Source organism: Poecilia formosa, unplaced genomic scaffold (genome assembly GCF_000485575.1).
Source record: "Poecilia formosa unplaced genomic scaffold, Poecilia_formosa-5.1.2 Scaffold191, whole genome shotgun sequence".
Lineage (NCBI taxonomy): Eukaryota > Metazoa > Chordata > Actinopteri > Cyprinodontiformes > Poeciliidae > Poecilia > Poecilia formosa.
Window position 1 is genome coordinate 502,948 of NW_006800130.1, and position 19,636 is coordinate 522,583.

At 38.1% G+C, this 19,636-nt stretch overlaps 1 protein-coding gene across 3 annotated transcripts in view; it reads right to left on the reverse strand.

The window, feature by feature from the left end:
• fkbp16 (FKBP prolyl isomerase 16) overlaps positions 1 to 19,636 on the reverse strand; it is a 32,444-nt gene that overhangs the window by 1,009 nt on the left and 11,799 nt on the right. For 2 of the 3 annotated variants that reach the window (XM_016678816.1, XM_007566403.2), the window contains exons 5-8: positions 3,531 to 3,748; positions 2,042 to 2,223; positions 1,755 to 1,832; positions 140 to 277 (exon numbers count right to left, since the gene is read on the reverse strand). In XM_016678816.1, the coding sequence (XP_016534302.1) occupies positions 140 to 277; positions 1,755 to 1,832; positions 2,042 to 2,223; positions 3,531 to 3,748 (616 nt within the window). The remainder of the gene's footprint in view (positions 1 to 139; positions 278 to 1,754; positions 1,833 to 2,041; positions 2,224 to 3,530; positions 3,749 to 19,636) is intronic. The other variant, XM_007566404.2, reaches the window with a different exon arrangement.

The window sequence follows — 19,636 nt, forward strand, 5'->3', positions numbered from 1 at the left end:
ACTAACACAGAACATAAGTTTGTGTCTCCATTTCAATTATCCTCTTATTCTTGCCTGTGTGAGAGGCATCAACAGTCTGTCACAGGGGCATCTTCTTACACAGAAGATGTAAATATCTGGTTTCTATTTAATGGCTTACTGAAGACTTTTTCTTAGAAGGAATAAGGAATGGTGTGATATCATCTCCGAGCACCTTTGCTGGTTTGACTCTCCACTGTTGCGTATCTTTGCCTCCCGATTGTCGTTTGACAAGTTTGGACAATTCTGCATGGATTGCCTAAGTGTACAGAAGAAAATGTCTTTAAGAAAACTTTAAAATTATATAGTGCATAAGTAATGTGTTGACACCACTTCACTTTTTCCACATTTTATGTCACAACCTTATTTGAGATTGTAAAAAAAAAAATGACTCTCTCCTCAAACTACCACACACAACACCCCATCATAGCAATGTGTTACCGCAAATGATGGGAGGCGGGGTTGTGAAATTGTATTATATTAAAAAAAAAAAAAAGACAAGGTGAAGATGAAGTTTAAACTGATAAAATACAAAACCCATTAACTTCTTTCAAGCAGCAAAATCAAAGTTTCCTCAAAGAATTTCTTCACTCTTCTGCGTACAGGTATAATTCCCAAAGCAGCAGATATTTCTGACCCGTCTGGGCAAGTCCAGATATATTGGTGAATGTGGCAGCTTGCCCTCTGTGTCAGGTCGCTGTATTACCGGCAGTGGGATTTTGTAAACAGAGTACAGACCACACAGCCATTTCAAACTGGATTTTCAGACTGTGCAAAAAATAATTTGTGAAAAGCAATCTTTATTACTCTGTAAAAAGTGTGTTCTGTAGCTGAAATTAATGACTAAAACAGATTTAAAAAAAATATTTCTTAACCTTAGATTTTCCGGTAACACTTTATTTGAAGGGGTGTGCATAAGACTGACATTCAATTATCATAATTTACAAAATCATGCAAGGTTGGCACTTTTAATGGACTTTTAATGCAACTTTGAGAGCAACTTTGCATTAAAAGTGTCATTATTTACCAAATGACACTTCATGACAGCATTCATAAACATTCATAAAGACTTATTTATGTTCATGACGGGTATTATGTCATGTTTATGACAGTGTATTGTCAGTCTTCTTCACACCACTTCAAATAAAGTGTTACCGATTTTCCCTCAGTCCTGGTTAGTGAAATTTGTCTAGAACTGACAAAAAAAACTACAGGGCTCTTTGGAAAAAATGAGTTATTGTTTTGTTTTTTTGTTGTTTTGTTTTTTTGTTTTTGTTTTTTTTTTTTCACAAATCCTGACCAGAAAGTTAGCTTACTTAGTTAAATAAATAAAAAAAAAAACATTGTTTCAGTGTTTAAGTTTGATAACAAAAAAAAGCATAAATCTTAACGGTTTTGTACCAAAACACAAAAAAATGCTGAAACAATTTTTTTTTTCTTTTTTTAAATTAAACTCATATGAAGTAAAAACTGCTTGGTTATCATGTCTGGCCAAACCTTTTAATGAGCCACAGGAGGGCCTACAGAGCCATTTGTGGCTTTGTGGCTACAAGTTGCAGATCTCTTGAATATCCCAACACAAAGTTGTGCTGAGTTGTGAAGTGGAAGGATAAAGTTATATGGGCTTTACATGCAATACGCTGCATATGATAACAGCATGTCATTGCGGACAACTTACTGGCAGATTAGGAAGGAACGCAAAAAGAGGGAGCATCATCTCAGCCACATGATCTCACCTTGGTGGTTGGCTCCAGTTTCAAGGCCTGTTTTAGCACCTCCATGGCCTCTTTGTATTCGCCCTTATCTGACAGCAGCTGAAAGAGATTAGAAGACCTGGAGCTTGAGCACTTCCAGAATACCCATAAATTAAAGTAATTATGTCCCAATATCATTTTCCCTCAAAACAATATCTAACACAGGATAACACATTTTTCTCCTCCTTCAAAGAACGCCACGTGTAGGTCACTATTAGAGATTGGGTGAGATGTTTTATTACATCTCTAGGTGATAACGTGACCCTCACCTTTCCGGTCCTGAAAAGAGCCTTGACATTGTTGGGCTGGAGGGTCAGGACGTCCCGGCTGGTGTGCAGTGCCTCGTCGAACTGCTCCAGTCTGAGTTGAGCGGTGGCCAGGTTGTTCAGACACTTCACCCGGTATTCCCGCACCTCTTCCTCCTCCTCCTTCATGCCAACATCGTTGCCATCTGCACAGATACGGGCATGTAGCTCACTGCATGCTCCCATGCACTTGATACTGGATTGATTTCATTTTGTTATAAACCAAAAAAGAAAAAAGAAAAAAAACAAATGGAGGAGAAAAAAGTAGTTGCATAAATAATCTTGGGAGGGATTATTATTATTATTATTATTATTATTATTATTATTATTATTTTATTTTATTTTATTTTTTTTTTTTAAATCCTTATTTTAAAAACGCAAATTTCACGGAACAATTCCCTGTGGTTCATGCTCTGCTTTTCAATTCAGCTGGTTATAGTATTCCTTCTCCTGCGTGGTGTCTGTACCAGACCCAAACATCTAACCGAAAAAGGTATTAACCAAAAAAAATGAGGATTTGTTCACACAAAAACATTTTACTCTGCACTCTTGACTTGTTGGATCACAAATCCAAGCAGTTCATGAATGGTTTATGTGCACCAAGTTTAACCTTAATGCCGATTTTAGCCATTAGTCTTTAATGTGTTGATTGTTTTATTTATTTTTCTGGAATGTCTAGTTTTGACTTTGTGTTGTTAGGAGCAAAATAGTTGACACTACTTCCACAAGTTGTTTGTGTCCTGCCACTAAAATAAAAGCTGCACATGATTTAGATTTTCTTTCCTCAAGGCGGAATAGATGGATAAAGACAAATGTGGTACTTTTTTCACTCAGTAAATAACAGCTTGCTTTTTTTTATTTTTAAAAACTGTTCTATGGATGATTTTAGCATGAGAAACAGAACGTTTCTAATGTTACCCCTGTGCGTAATTTAATCTCTGTATGAATACATCTGTTCTGCTGTTTGCTTTTGAACACTTAAAGTTGGATTCAAATCACTTAAAATTCTGCTAGACCTGTAAATATAAGAACATTTGCATTTCTCCAGTTTAATTCTTCATCTTCTCTTTGACTGATTACAATATCTGTATGATCTGAATAAACTCGTCTCTTCGCTCTTATTGATTCATTATGAGGCAGCTGATGTTTTTACTTCATCGTCTTATTCAGCCACATTTCTCCCTCGGGCTTTCTCTGCCTCGTCGATGATTAGCGTGATTAAGGAGGCTGAAATGGTGGGAAAGTTGATTGTCTTTGATCATGCAAAAGAATTAAGTGAAAGCATTTACGGCGGCGCTCAGCACAGATGGACGCAGCCGTGCATGGAGACGCTGCGATTAGCGTGATTGGTGGAGCACTCCTGTCAGATGACATTCTATACCTGCAGTGTTTGTTCACATGCCCTTGATGTAGCCAGCAGTATAGAAATACCTCAGGATTAAATCAGTGCTACCTTGGCTGTGTGTGGTCAGCACCTCCAGAGCTACATAATAAGCTCTGGCAGCCAGGCTGTACTCCTCTCTCTGGAAATGAAAGTTTCCTCGCTCTCTCTTCTGGTTGCCAACGCGGATGCGGTCGGCGATGGGCAGAGTTTCCGGGTCCGGTTTGTCTCTGATGTCCAGCAGCTGCAGTTGGTAGAGTAGTGGAGCCCATGCAGGGATGTCAGGCTCTCTGCACAGAAATAAGAAAGCAAAGTTAATACCAGGGTACATTTTCCTTTAAGAAAGTTCCCTACTTTTCTCAAATTCTCTGTGGGTTTTTTTTTTTTTTTCCAGATATTTTCTGTAAAAGCGCAATACATATCTGTGTCACAGAGTGGATGTCAGAGACCAATAGACGTCCTTTTCTTCCTTAACGTTTCCCTGATTTCCTAATGAATACATTTTTTCTTTGTTGTGCTTTTGTCACATCATGCACATATTCTTTGTTTCCATTTAGAGTTCGACGGAGAATAAAAGGATTGACTTCCAGGTCACTAATAAAATGGATACAGTCCCATCCTAAGTGCTATGTGTTGCCATTGGGAGTAACTTGGAGTTTACTTGGTTCCCAACTCAAAGCTGTGTAAACACTTCAACATTGTAATATTGTGCAGGAAAATTAAACATGGATTTTAAAGTGTTTTACAAATTAAAATATGAAAAGTGATGTGTTGTCTAGAAGCATCTTTTGCTGCAAATACAGCAGAAAGAAAGTATTAAGAAAATATCGGCTTTGCACATCTATGGACTGAAATTTCTGCCCATGCTTCTTTGCAAAATAGCTTTAGCTCAGCCTGATTACATGGAATGCTTCTATGATTTTTTTTTTCTTTTTTTTGTTTTTGCTGCAGATTTTTAACTTTTCACCTTTATTTAGGTCAGTACTTTGACTGGACCATTATAATTCATGAACATTCTTTGATTTTAACGATGTACTGTTGCTCTGGTTTTATGGTACACCTCTGCACCAGCCTCAAGTCATTTTTAGTCTCTAACACATTTATTTATTTATTTATTTATTTTACCAGGATTGTTCTGTATTTCTTTCATCCATCTTCCAAACTACTCTGACCAGCTTCTCTGTCCCCAACAGCATAACGTTTCCACCACCATGTTCCTCAGAATAGATGTCAAGGTGCTATGCAATATTATATGCCTTATTTTATTGACTGTTGCCTTTTTTTTTTTTTTTCATTTTGATGTTACACAACTAGGTTGTATAATGTGACATTACAAAGGTCGGTTATCTTCTGAGCAAACCAACAAACAGTGTTGTTGGTGCTGAAGGAGCATCAGTGTTAAGATGGCAGCAGAATCTCTCAGTACAGATTAATTTGAACTGGATCCAGCAGCCTATGCACTTCAACAATAACACCTTCAAAGATGTCTCAGCCACGCCAGCTCATTTAAGCGGGCAAGTATCTGAAACTCGTACGAACACGATGGCTCAAGAGTCACTCTGAAAGAAAGTTAATTTGGTTTTTAATCATGTGTCTGCTGTGCACTCGTCACTCACAATGGTCCATAAGCAGTTCCACTGTGGAGGTTCTGATTCCAGATGTGTGAAAGAGGAAGGTAATAAGACGGAAAGATCATGGGTTGGCAGTAGAGTTCAGTACATCATATTACAAAGATACAATTAAAAGTTGTTAAAAGGTCACTTTTAACAACTAAATGTAAAAAAAAAAAAAAAGATCCCCTGGGTTCAGTTAAAACAGAAAACTTTTAATACTACGTCACAAATTTGGTGAAGTTTAGCTTTCTGCTTGCCTTGACACCGTTGCAGTTTCGTGACAATAGTAGCTCAGAGTCGTGTCAAGTCATGAATTATTCAAACTGGTTGTGCCACTGACACAGTTAATGTTACTCCAACACAACTGGTTGTGTACACAGACAGTATGCTGCTGCGTCAGCTGTTGGGATCAGGTTACCCTTTCACCTGTTCCCCTCCGGAGGCCTCGCCCTGTATCACAAACAGCACCCACAGGGGCGTGAAGTTAGCAGCCGAGCTCAGGCTTCAGGAATCTGAGCGCAATCGCCGCAGACACCACTGTTTTGGTGGTGTCAGAGTATTATGAAACGACTGTCTGCCAGCATATGAACGCAGTCTGGCTGTCTCCACTTCGAGCCACTCTTATCAGAAAACACTGGATAACATTCAAGGCTACATCTTATGTAACAGCGTGCAGCAAATAAACAATCATACTTGCAGTGTAGTTTGTGCTGTGGAAATTTGATGAATGGTTTTAGATCAAATTTGCTTCTTTCTGGTCACCAACAAAAAGGATTACTTTTCTGCAAGGGAATGAAATCAAAATCACTAAACTAAACTGAATCTCTGCGATTTATTTGATCTTCCAGTTGGAACTCTGCAGTAAATAAAATAAATGAAACCTTCCCTTCCTCAAAGTGTCCCTGGTGATTTGTACTAGTGCCGTCCCTCTTCATGATGCTTTTTGTTCTTTAATGTTTCTAGTGCCAGTACCCTAGTTCTTGGCTCAGAACCCATTTTAAAAATTTTAAGCCAAGCAGGAAAGCAGCAATACAAAAACAAACAAACAAAAAAAAACCTTACATTTTTGCTATCTTACTTTCAACAAAAGCTAATTTTACATGAGGCCTGCCTCCTTTAATCGTCAATAGCTTGATTTGCTTTCATTTAACTCGCTTCTGTCTCTTTTGCTGCTCAGGGTGTTTTTAGCACCAGATTGTGTGCAGAATTTCTGTGAGAGTGTGGAAACACCAGCCAACTACCGAGTATGTGAAACTAAAACATGTATTTGTTCAAATTGCTATTTTTCTTTCTTTGTGTGGACATCTGCACTAGGCACAAACTCTCATGCCAGCTTTGGGGCATGTGCATTATGTGTACAGACTGTAATGGATTTTATTTCTGGTCCAATGCTGGCAGATTAGTGCAGCCAGAAAGCTCGTGCATCGTTGTGTGTTTTAGTTGAGTTTTACATTGCAGCTGCACAGCAAACACCCCTGTGTGCACATAATAGGACAAATGGTGAAATGTTATTCCCCATTAGGATAAGAGATGTCTATAATTTACAGAAATTGCACGTGACAAGCTGCAACTCCAGTCTTAATTATTCGCAAATGCTCTGTGTATGTTTACAGCCATTCACAAGCCTTCAGGCAATATCTCTGTTGTGCACATGCAACAAAGCACACACAAAGCTGACAGTCTGGCATCGTCTGCAAATGTTACTCCTTCCCACAGGGTTGATTGAGAGTATGCATTTGTTTAAGAACTAAGATGTTGTTGATGTACAACAATCTGTGAACGACTTTATTGGTGAACTTTGTTGTATTTCTCTAATCTGCTGCTGTGTTGTGCAATTTGCAGCAGGCTGATTCTCTCAGATAGTGTGGAAAGGGGCGAAGCTTAAATGCTCTGTTTGCAAACTGCAAATATACCTTTAATAGGATAACTGGACTCAGCTGTAGTTCTGACTTGATAACTTTGTGCTTGCGGTTTTCTGCTTATGGCTCAAAAAGTTGAATTATTAAGGGGTCCAAAATGAAAACAAATTGAAATCTAACTCGTGCTAAAAAATTAGCCCCTTTATTCAGGGGTTCTGTCAGTCTTCTCTTGAGGCATCTTTGCTTGACTCTTCATACCGTGGAGGACTTTGGGATATTGAGTATCTCAGCTGGTCTTGTGCCTGCCCTGTGAATATATTCACTGCATACTTGATGAATAGATTGCAGCTTTTTTTTCTCCATTTCCTTCCATTTAACATCACAGACGACCATAGTGAATTTGTACAGTTTCAGGAAGGATAATGCACTATGTCTCAAAGCTCAAATACTCTCAAGCTGATTTATTTATTTATTTATTTATTTATTTTTTACCATAGCAGTGTTTTAACTGTACTCCAATGGCCTCTACAGTCATCACAGCTCAACCCGACTGATCTTTAAGATGTGGTGCAGGAGGAGACTGGTATCATAAATACGCAGCTGTCAAGAAAGCAACTGCATGTTGCTATCCTGTCAGGATTGATCCCTACAATCTCTAGAATATTTGTGACACCTCATTGAATCTATGTTATTAAGAGTTACTGTAGTTCATAAGGCAAACAGGGTTCAACCTCAGACTAATAACTTACTTAACTTACTTAATAAAGCAACTAGTTTGTGTGACTCAGTTAAAATAGGTAACTTTGTCATTCTTCTGTACCATTGCTGAAGGTAGGGGTTGCTTTACACTGTAAAGCATTATAATCTATATATGTATATATCTATATGTGCAACTAACACTGGCTTTTGAAGATTTGGATAATGTCTGGCTTTGTAAACAGCTCCAGTGAAACCCTCTCACTCATCGTGTCATTAACTATTGATCAGTTTCCAACAGTCAAATTATCCACTTTGTTGCTTCTGACTCACACAGACTGAGGCACATTATTTGAGGGGTGATGACTCATTGATATTGCTGCTTAAGTGCAAGCAACGCTAACTACTGTGAATGTGCCACATTGAGGCGCTGAATACTAAATGACAAATTATCCTGTGGATAAAGTGTCACAGAGACTCGCAAAGACACTGATGGGCAGGATGTAGCCTGGCACTGTGGGATTCGACAAGTGTAAAGCTTTTAAGATCAGCAGTTAGTAAGAAAAAAGAAAGAAAAAAAAAACAAAAAAAACAACAAAAAAAACAAAGCATAATGCAGAGCATTCAATCACAATCTTTACCTGAGACACTAATAAATTCTGAGATTAACTTGTGGACATTGAACAAACCCAACTTGACCAATGAGGAGTTAGAAATGGATCCTATTTACAGATCTATGAGGTTTTTGGTGTTGCAGAGGTCAACAAAGATTAGCATAACACCAGTGAACTACTGAGCTGAGCTTAGCCAGAGAGCCTCCAAACAGGAAGCAGAAGGTGGTGAAGGTAAGGAGATTCCTTCGCAAACTTGAACAGGCAACTGAAAACTATGGATGGTTCATAAAGTGAGCAGCAATGGACTCAAACTACCTTCCAGCTTTTGAGCAACCTGATTGCACAAAAAGGAAATGTTAACACCTTTTTCTCACTCTTTGTGAAAATTAATATTAGGGTTTTATTAATGAAGATATTCTGTGTTTATACAATGAGTAACAGGAGAACCTGCTGCATTACAACCACAAACGTTTGTGAATTTTAGAAGAATTTAATATGAAAACCCAAAACAAAATAGGACTGTGAAACAGAAGAAAAATATGTGTGCCCTCTTATTTGTGACCCTTTAAACATGAAAGCAGATAATTCGTTCTCCAGGTTCACTTCATCTTGGGGTGAAACAAGGAAGCAGGTTGTTGTTTAACGTAAACCAGGAGACACAGACGGGGTGTTGGGAGGCAGGGCAGAGCCTGAGGCCTGCAGAGATCAATAGCAGACTGACTTAAAGATATGGGACATTTGCTGTGGTTGCAGCTCTGATAGCACTGACAGACACAGGCTCAGGTGCCAGACAGGATCTGTGTCAACAAACTTCTTCTGAGTGATATTCTCTGCAGGTCACCATGAGGACTGGGAAACAGAATTCGTGGACCAGTGAGGTTACTTTAGGCAGAACACCATGAACACCATGCTGTCAATAAGGAAAAGGTGTTTCACTTCATATCTTATCACCTCAAGCTGGTATATTACTCTGGAAATGTAACCTGACTTAAAGAAAGCTATTCACTTCCCTTAAAACTAATAATTCATATAAATAAAGGTCTGTGTATGCATCAACACGTTCTCTGAAATCAAAATTTCTAAAGAAAATAGGCTTTGGGGAATATTTACAATTGAAACAGATTCAAAGCTTCTGCTTGTTCTTGCTTGGATCCGATGTTTTGGCAATCTGCGTGGCGGCGCAGATTGCCAAAACAACTGTTTTGTTTTTCATACCATCTAATATAATGAATTAAACGTGATAAAAACAAACAGAAGGATCTCAAACAGCAACACGTTGCTGATGTTAGAAAGTTCAAGAACAGATGAGAAACAAAGTCACTGAGATGTTTGAGTCTGTATAAGATTACAGCAGAATTTCGAAGTCTTCAAAGGGATCCTGGATTTAAAACCATTGGGATCTATAACATGCAAGTATGACGAAAAAGAAGAACTAAAATAAATATATAAGGTGCATGGCAGAAACAGGTTTCTGTGTTATTAATTTCAAAAGAATTAAATAGGATGTAAAAGATGGAATCTGAAAATATATATATATTAGGCTTATTCCCCACAGAGTTAATCTACACATTTCAGTCAGAAATGTTTCTGTAGTGATCAGACTAGAGAAGAAATATTTCCAGTCATTTTATGTTCATAAGAGAGGACGTCCTTATGTCATGAGAAGGGTATGAATTTATTACTGCTGACTTACACTGGTGTGTCGTGGCTGAGCCTGCTTCTTCATGAAAGTGACTCAACTTGCTGTCTGTCATGCAGACCCCTGGCTGCTGTGAACAAAAGGAAAAACCTCCCTCCGAGAAAGAAAACAGTGGTCACTTTGACGTCACACACTCCATAAATGATGGAAAGGCCAGCCATGTGCCTCATCCCGGTCTCTATGGTTACAACTTCAGATAGCACACTAATATGGTGTAATAAATATAGCCTGGGGCTTGTATGATAATACAAGATCCAAGAGGATTTATGAGGTTGTTTTTTTTTCATAAGCGTGAAACAGGTCTGCTGCTGCTGTTTTTCAGCCATGTGTTTGTTTTGACTCTTGGATGCAAGCGCGGCATCCACTCACCACCATGCAAAGAGGCTTAGCTATAATCCGGACGTTGCTGAGACGTCACAGATGTTTTTCCTCTCTTATTTCTGGTTGTAATTTGGAGCAAATCAGCCCGCTATTGTAGTCACAGATCAAGAAACCAAACTACGGTGTGAGGCCCTTTTTAGCTTCTCCCTCGGCATGCGCTTCCCTCTCTTTCTTTTTATTTCCTCCTCCAGCAGTGGGGCCAATGAAAGAGGACTTGGAGGGATCAAAGGTATCTACTGCCAACATCCTGGCTGCTGAGCTCCATTAAAGTCCTCATATAACCTGCAGCATATTTTCACGGGCCTTTTAAAACGCATAATAACTGCTTCAGACAACATGCAGAAGATGTTTTTTTTGGTCGGTTGGTTTAATTTTTTCAGACCTTTTAATTTTGGTGAGCATCTGAAGACTCATTAAGCAACAAAACGTCATTAAGTACAGAAAGTATATCTTTGCGTGTACAGAAGCTGACAGAATTGGGAAAGGTTTTGGGCAAATTTAGAGTTCCAGAATAAATGTGATGATCTGATGCATCCAGCTTAAAATGCAGGAACAATAATGAGTAACTTCTTTTGTTTACATTGACTCGGAGTTTATGCTAGACTTCGTCATTTTGACTGACGGGCCACTCTTACTCTATTTTTTACATGTCAAGTTTTAAAATGATATCCATTACATATTCAATTGCACATAATTTTCTAGTTAATTTTCAAACTCAACAAGAGAATCACACCAAGGAGTTGAATAAATGTAACTTTTTCCCTGCAGTGACAAGAACCGCTGACCGTGGACCTAACAACAACATATATACAAAGAAATTAAGCAATTTCAATTAAAATATGAAATACATGTACACATGTATTTAATGAAGGAGGCTTCTCATTCATATCTTATATAATTTTATACCATACATCATGTGAAATAAAGAGTTTCTCTTTGAGGGTTATTTTGAAACAAATACTATTTGGACGCAGTCAAGGTACTTTTGAGTGAAAACATCACACAGGGGAGGAACAGCAGAAACTCTTATCAGGACACGTTCCCTGGAGCTAAATACCCCGGAAGCCTCAAGGCGACCTTCATCATCTTCTCCTCCGGAGAAGTTGTCTGGGTTTCTTTTCCCTAAATCAGCGCCTTTTGCACCACATCTGCACAATTTAAAGAAAGTACTTCATGTATGAAAGTAGCTTGAAAAAAAAAAAAAACTATAATCTTGGCCCGGGTGGGAGATCAGCAGAGGTTCAATAAATACTGACTCACAGCGGTTCATTACAGAGTCTTTCCAAGCCAAACGTTTGCACTCGTCTTGACGGAAAAAGGACAGTTAATGCAAAATTTATTAAACATGACTCTGTTCCACTGAATAAAGCACTCTGAGATGACTGAGATTTTCTTTAGCTTTACTGTATTTGATCTGTTTTGTGCATTGTGCAATGGTCTTCAAAAAACAAAAAAATCTGTTCTAAGGTCAGTGATGCTTTCTTGTCGTTGTCGCAAAACCTCTACATGCAATAGCTTTACGTTAAAACAGATTAATAGCACAAAAAATGTCATGTTTCCTAAAGTTGGATGTTAAATATTTTCTCACCCTCCTTTTTCAGGCACAAACTATCACCACAGAAGGTTTAATACAATATTCTTCAGGGAGATTTTTCATCAGACAATGCAAAGTTATTTTCTACAACCCATCTAAAGTATAATGAATGCATCAAGAATTATAACTCCGATACATAACATGTGACAGTCGGAGGTTGCTTTTAGCTAGTTTTGTGTTTCAGTTTTATCAGGAGTCTGAATTTGTCTTATTTTACAAAAATCAAATCAAATCCAAGATATTTTTATATGATTCTTTTCTGAAGACTGGGCAACTCAAATAAATATGTTAATATATAATTTATAAGCATGTAAGTACATGTAAATCAATTACTATTTCTAATTAGTTATAAAATTCATTAAATATATTTAACTATAAATCAAGGAAAATATAATGCATGAGTTTAGGCGTGTGAGCATAAAATGTGTGAGTTTTTTTTCTCTCAGATAAGAAATAAAATACAAACCAATTCAAGGTAAAACTTTTTTTTTATTATTTTCCTCTTGGGACTACTGATTAGTACTTTTCACTTTATTTAAGAGTTTTAAGCTAAAACAAAGGTGTCAAATCCCTTGTCCTCTAGCAGTGTCCTACAACTGGTACAACAAACCCGAATCAAGTGGCTCAATCGTCTTTTCAGCATGTAATCAGTTCAGCGAGTTCTGTCAATGATACTTGAAAACTGGAGTTTTAGACTTGAGACCTGAAATGAAGCCCAACATCTATAAGCTCCTATAGAGATAGAAAGAAAATATTTGTTTACAAGCGTAAGTGAAACTATTTGACAATCCCCATAATGGATTTTTTAAAATGACCCTTCCACCAGGACAAGCTGCTCAAGGAAGGAGCCAAGAATTTGATAATCTAACTAAACCTTGTTCATTTGTTGTTGTTTTTTTCTCTCCTCCATTTCAGGTGAAAATGTTTTCAGCATTACAGAAGACGTGATTAGATCCATATGAAGCTCATTAGTTTGTCAAACCAGTCACAAGCAGACTTCATCTCCCTTTATTTTTATTACTATGTATCAGATGTGAATTGTAGACATACCTGCTTCAAACAACTAAACAAATGTCAACAATTTAAAGGTCTTAAAAAAATCAACACCATTCTGTCGAATCACAAGTGAAGTTTCTGTTTTATGCAATAATCCGTAATCTTTCAGGTCTGGACTCTTATGTGAGGCAGCGACTGCATGAATTATTCCTCAAAAGGGCTTGAGGCAGAGCTTGGTTTTAAAAACTCAAAAAAGCAGTCTAACACGGATGTCATCATTTAATAAATGTTCCTGTAATGTTATGTCCTCATGATATGTAATCCCAGGATTGACTTTAAACTCCTGATCAATAAACATGAACAAGCCGATGTCTCTGAGGTGTGTAACGTATGATAAAGGGCAGGATCTCCTGAGGCTCCGGGGCCCGAGGTTCAGTTTCACAGTGGATGCTCTGACAGGTTAAAGTTAAGTAATAACTGCTTAGCTCTTTCTTTGCTCAGATATTATGTCTACAGATTCTATAAACTGCATCTCCAGCTGTTTAAGGTATCACTATTTGAACTTTAAAGGTCTCTAATGGCCAAGCAAATTCTGACTGAAGCGCCAATAAGCCAGTTACTCTTAAGGTCTGCTTACTTCAATGGCAGTGTAAAGACAGCTTTGTTTTAAAAAGTGAATGACTTAAAAGTCTACATAAGCGATTTTGCATAAAGATGGTGGAAATATATTTGTCCGAGTTGTAACGAGCATTCATGTTTGTTACAGCAAGCTCCTTTTTCTTTATGAATGCCATTTTGGTTAGGGTTTAAATGTCATAAAGAGATAGCAATCACAAAATAATTTCCTTTCCAAGCCTGAGCTGTCACATGAACATGGGTGAAATCAGATAACTCCCACAGGGAAAATGTCATCGTCCCTGGGATATCATTTTGCAAATTAGAAGCAGAACATGCAGACCCTGGTTATCAGAGTCTCTGAAGGTTGATTGGATGGGAATACATTTTAAGGCACATGATGTTGCTTAACTACCATAGTTGACCTTCACACCTTAAACTGACAGATTTTCTTTTATTGTTTCTTTCTGGCTGCCATGGAATAAAATTGACCTGTCAGTAATTTGCAATTTACCTGCAGCAGAGACCAATCAGACTGATCTAAGTTTGAAAGATCATGAGGATTTTTTTTATGGCCTCGCTAACTGCTTCTCCGAGCAAAATTAGGAGTTATGATCCTCAAAGTTCCTGACCTCAATGACATTTTGTAAAGGACTCTTTCTGCTGTTAAGTTTAGTTTTTTTTTCTTCTTCTTTTTATAGGTTTTGTTGGCTCTAGTGGCCTTTATTTGAAAGTAGTTAGACAGGAAGGAGGATTATGAGGGAGGGGGAAGACATGCGGCAAATGTAGCCAGGCCAGGAATCGAACCTGCGACCACTGGCATGAGGACTAAGGCCTTGATACATGGGTTGTGCTTTGTCCCTGCGACACCACAGCACCCCTTCTTCTTTTTTAAAACACCAACACAAAATTTCTTTTTGGTGAGATTTTTGAAACATGCTTTCTAAAGTGTAGATTCCTAAGAAATTGGATGAAGGTGTATCTGTTTGAACTAAAGATACAAAAAAATATATATATATACAAACTGTCTTGTTCACACATGGCTACTGTAGGGTTTTGTACCAGAACTCTGAACATTGTAGACATTTTTATGAAGAAAACAAAACAACAAACAAAAGTAAATGAGCAAAGACTTTTTTTTACCTTTAGCTTAACACTTCTTCTCGACTCATATGCTGCTATAAACTATTTTCTCTAGGACTCAAACAGCCATTTTGATTTAACCATGAAGTTCATTCTCATTATTAGTCAGGGGCATACAAAACTAAATGCCTGAGGTAGAAGAGGAATAACCTCCTTCAAAATGCTCAGTAATGAGGGATATTCCATTGTGTTCCTGCTGTGATAGTTCTGCGTTTGATTTTGGCCATTTTAAGAAAGAATAAACATGGGAAAACCCTAGTTTTTACTTAATATTTGTATTATTATTTACTTGAATATTTATTAGTATTACTGAAATATCTGTCAAACATCCATATGTCTTAAAATGTTAGAAAACCACACAAAATGGTGTCCTTATTTTATCGCTTGACTGTTTGTCTCCAAATGTGTCAAGAACCTCAGCTGTAGCAGGTGTGCCCAAGTCCAGTTCTGAAGAGCAACTATCCAACGACTTTCACATGCACCTCAAACACATCTGAGTCAAATGAACGGCTCGTCACCAGGCCTCTGTCTGGCTGAGTGGCTGCGGATGAGGGGATTTAACCACTTGACTCAGATGTGTTGGAATGGGGAGGAGAAATCTAAAAGCTGCAGAACAGCTTTCCAGGACTGGAGCACCCCTGGTTTTATTGAGTGTTAGCACTCTGTCACGTTTGAAGAAAAAAACCCTAAGGTTGGCTCTCTAAGTGTTTCTAATTTAACCCAACAATGACTCAGCTTCCATTTTGTGGCCAACCCTGCCCGAGAGTCATTAGCAGCTACCTCCTGACTTATTAGACACGTTGTCACACAGGAGCAGCTTGCGTTTGAGGGCTCCTTAGTCTCTCTTCCAGTGCAGAGATACAGACCATGAGTAATAAATACGAGTGAAGCAACACTTTTTTTTTTTTATCCAGAAAAAAAGGGCTTGGTCTAACTCCAACCCAATTCATTGGAAAAGGCAAAGGTCAGCCTTAGAAAGCATGGAAAACAAATATATTTAGCAGTTTATATTGCTCAGTTTGAACACCAAAACGGTTTTTGGAGGTGTTCAAATAAAATCTCTGTTTTTGTCCTCTGGCTAAGTCCTACTAATCTCATCATATTTATCCAACCACTGGGAGAGTCTCATTTACAAAGAGTCCTGCTAATGAGCCTGTGGTAATCTTCAAGGCTTAAACACTGCATGCCTGATTTTGAGCACGCAGGGAGGACGTCAGCGGGAATCTGCCAGTCATTAACTCTGAGAGGAATATTTAGAGCGTCTGTGCATGTGTGCGAGCGTGAGTTTGCATACGGTGCGTTGCTGCAGACGTCTGATGACGACGCGCTGACGTCTCAGTGGGATGAGTCATGTTCCACTCACGCTCGCAGATCCACAACAACATAACCGAGGTGTCACTTGTCACTCTGCAGAGACCTCTTTCCTCCGGCCTCCCAGGCTTGCGCTCGTCACCTCCCATCCCCCCTGCAGCAGGAGAAGCACACCGTGCTGCACACTACCAACACATACAGTTATTTGTTTAGACCCACTGCTGCCTCAGCCAGCGAGACCATGATGCATTCAACGCGTTAACCTGACGACGCAGACCTGTATCAGATTCTGTGTGTGTTTGTGTGTGTGTGTGTGTGTGTGTGAGAGCAGCGCGTCGCTGTCAGAAACAGCTTGCCCCTCCACTTTGCCATCTGCTTCCATTCTGCTGTAGTTACAGATGAGCAAAATGAATAAAAAGGGCTCATTAGTTGCCCAGCAACTTAATCAGTTATTACAAGACAGTCTGCTGCAGCTTCTGTTGCGACAGAGGAGTGTTTTGCTTTTCAGTTGGTGTGAGGAAGTATTTGGGAAAGTGTGAAATAATGATAAGATACAAAGTTTAGGAGCGAACAAATAAGAAATAGGACCAAGCGGGCTCGTGGTCAAAGCTCCAAGAAATAGAGTCTGTGTTTGAGCAATGGCAAGAAAATGACCAAATGCAGCTAGGAATATAAATGCATTGTTTTATTAAGTCAAAGCAAGCAAAGCTACAAACAGCACTAACATGAAACAGTCCTGTGTTGGGCATGCTGCCCAACCACATCTGAGGGTGAAAGTGTTTATAGTGTTCTGAACAGCTACTCTTCTGAGTAGCTGGCTGCTAGACAGAGGAGACACAGTTATAATTTTTTCAGACTGGAATAATGAGATGGTGGCTCATCAAAGACATTCAGTTCAGACTTTACTGTTATAACAGAAAGGAACAAAGGCAGTTGTCTAAATCTCTGGAACATACAAATGTCACAACAAAGCAGGCTCCTTATTGTGATTGTTTTTCATGTTTTTTTTTGCAACCACCAGAGTTCAATTAAACATGTAATCACCCACTCACTGGGGCACTGCGAAGAATCTGGCGCACTGATCATTTGCTACAAAACGCAAGCAGGCCGTAACTGCGTATTACTTTACAATAAAAGATAAGGAGAGAGGTCGGTTACATTTTTGCAAAAGCAAAATAAGTTAAGTGAGAAATATATTTAACACTGTGAAAACTTTTTTTTCCAAGAAGATGGTGCTAAGAGTTGGAAAAGAGTCAGCCTGGGGCCAGTTAGCAGACCGCTGTCTGAAAATCTTAGAGGTTGGAAGGATAACAGCTCAACAGGTTTGAGATTTCTTTATGAGGAAGGGGATTTTTTTAGGCCTGTGGGGAGTGGTACGTTTGAAGCATTGAATAACAGAAATATTACAGGAGGAAATTAAGCCTTAAATTCATAAAAAAACTAAATTATTTAAATATTTTCCTGTAGATTCACACATGACATAAGCTGTTGCTCATGTACCACAAGAACAAAAGGTTGGCTAGTTACTAACTCTGGTCTGCAAAATCTTGCATTCTTTTTAAAAGCCTATTTTATATTACACAATGACTACATTATTCCAATTACACTATCTACTTTTTGCAGTAATTTTAATTAAATTCTATTCAGTATTTTTGAGGACATTTTATTTTAAAACGGTGTCTCAACTTACCCCAAAGTAGAAAAAAATACGTCATCTGCAGACTTGACAAAGAGCTTGTTAAAGAAGTCTTCCAATTTGTCGCTTTGTTCACTTTTTACTGGTACAAAAACAAAACGACTTTTTTTGCCAGTTTGGAGGAGGACAGAGGAGTAGTTTACAAAGTCTTTTATTTTGGAGCATACATCAAAGTTTTTCTGTTGTAGTTTAGGTTTCCATTCAACAAATTTTAACAAGACCACATTATGTTCTTAGGTTGTTGTTTTTTTCCTCTCTCTTAAACGTTGGGTTAGGTTTTTGCTGTTACATATCCTTCGTCTTACTCCACCAAATTAACTGTTGTGGTTATGAGTACTATAGACTGCAGCCACAAATTAAATATAAATAACAGCTGGTATGGGCAAGAAAATTGCTGGTCAATCTAACCTTGTTTGATTATCATGTGTTGCTTTCTTATGCCGTACTCTGGAAAACAAACCATTGTAACATGTTGCTTATTTCACAAAGTACAACCCCACAACATGTCCACATTTAAGGGGACATATTCTGCTTAAGCACCAGCTTGTGAGACTCGGTCATGAGAGGTAAGCATTAGACAGCAGTTAAAGCTGTAAATATAACATAATTGCACTTTTCAACCTTTTATTTTTGAGGTAAGGTTCTCTGTAACCACATCAACTGGACACAATAACATCAATTGAGGAAGGATGAGAAGCAACAAAGCAACATACAAAAATCGTATTTGTTCAATCATGTTAACCGATCACTTGCAGAATTAGTCAATATCTCTTATACTTATGATGCAAATTTTACAAAAAGGGAACCATATGACAACTGTAAATAGGTAACTACATTGGCAAAAAAAATTTTTTATTAAAATCTAAAATAATATAATTGAATTATAGATAGTCATTTCCCCTAAAGAAATGCATTTCATCAGCTATAATTATTTCCTTTCTCATAATGTTTTGAAATGGTAAGCAACAAACTTGGTGTGAGCTATGCAAGGACTGAGGTGTTTTTGGTGTAAAGTTAACCTGCTGCCTTGGTCCTTTTGGATAATAAAGGGAGTAAGTTACAGAGCAGAGCTCCAATCAGAGTCATTGTTCACTTCCTGGTTCTGTCAAGCTACAGCACACTTTGTTGTCAAATAGTATGTAAAAAGATTGTCTTTGAAGATGTATAACCAAAGCATTTTCCAAATGGTCTTGTGACTAATCCTACTAAGCTGCAGTACAGATTTTTAAATAAAACATCAGACAATATTATAAAAGTCCTGCACCCAATTCTTTGTTCTGCTTAAGTAATAGTGTCCCTTCAATGAGCTCCAGCTTATTGAGCAATGAGTTCAAACGAGCAAAAAGTCTTAGACTGTATGGCTTTGTCGTTATCTCTTCTGAGGAATCTCTCAGCTTCGAACGCCTGTGGGTGTGAAGCGACTTCCAGCCAGCTTGTTTTATCCGATTTTTGTGTCACTAATGAGAGACATGCATCATAATTCTTTACCAGCAGAAGCTAGACATGGTAAATCCAGATTTAAACAGTGACTGAATATTATAATTATGAAATTACAAAATAATTCTGTGTCACTGAAGTGCATCACACAACACACTCCTACCACTCCCGCCTCTGATCACATCTTTTCTAGAGAAGATGAAGTCAATGGTCCACAAAGCACCGTATTTTTTATTAGCTTCCTTCGTATCATGATCTTGTGACAATACTGTCAGCTCCAATTGTTGAACGAACTTTAAAAGCAACCTATAAACGTTTCCATCCATTATTACTTCGTAAACAGTGTGCCGCTGTCTGACGTCATGGTTCTTCTTCTGTGCGTGTGGGTCACTTTGGGGTCGTAAATCGATCGCACAGAAGTCTGATTGTGGTCACATTTAATTAGTAGCATGAACGACCAAGCAAAATAAAATAAAAACAAAAGAGAACAGATTTTGGTAAAAAAAAATAAATAAATAAATAAA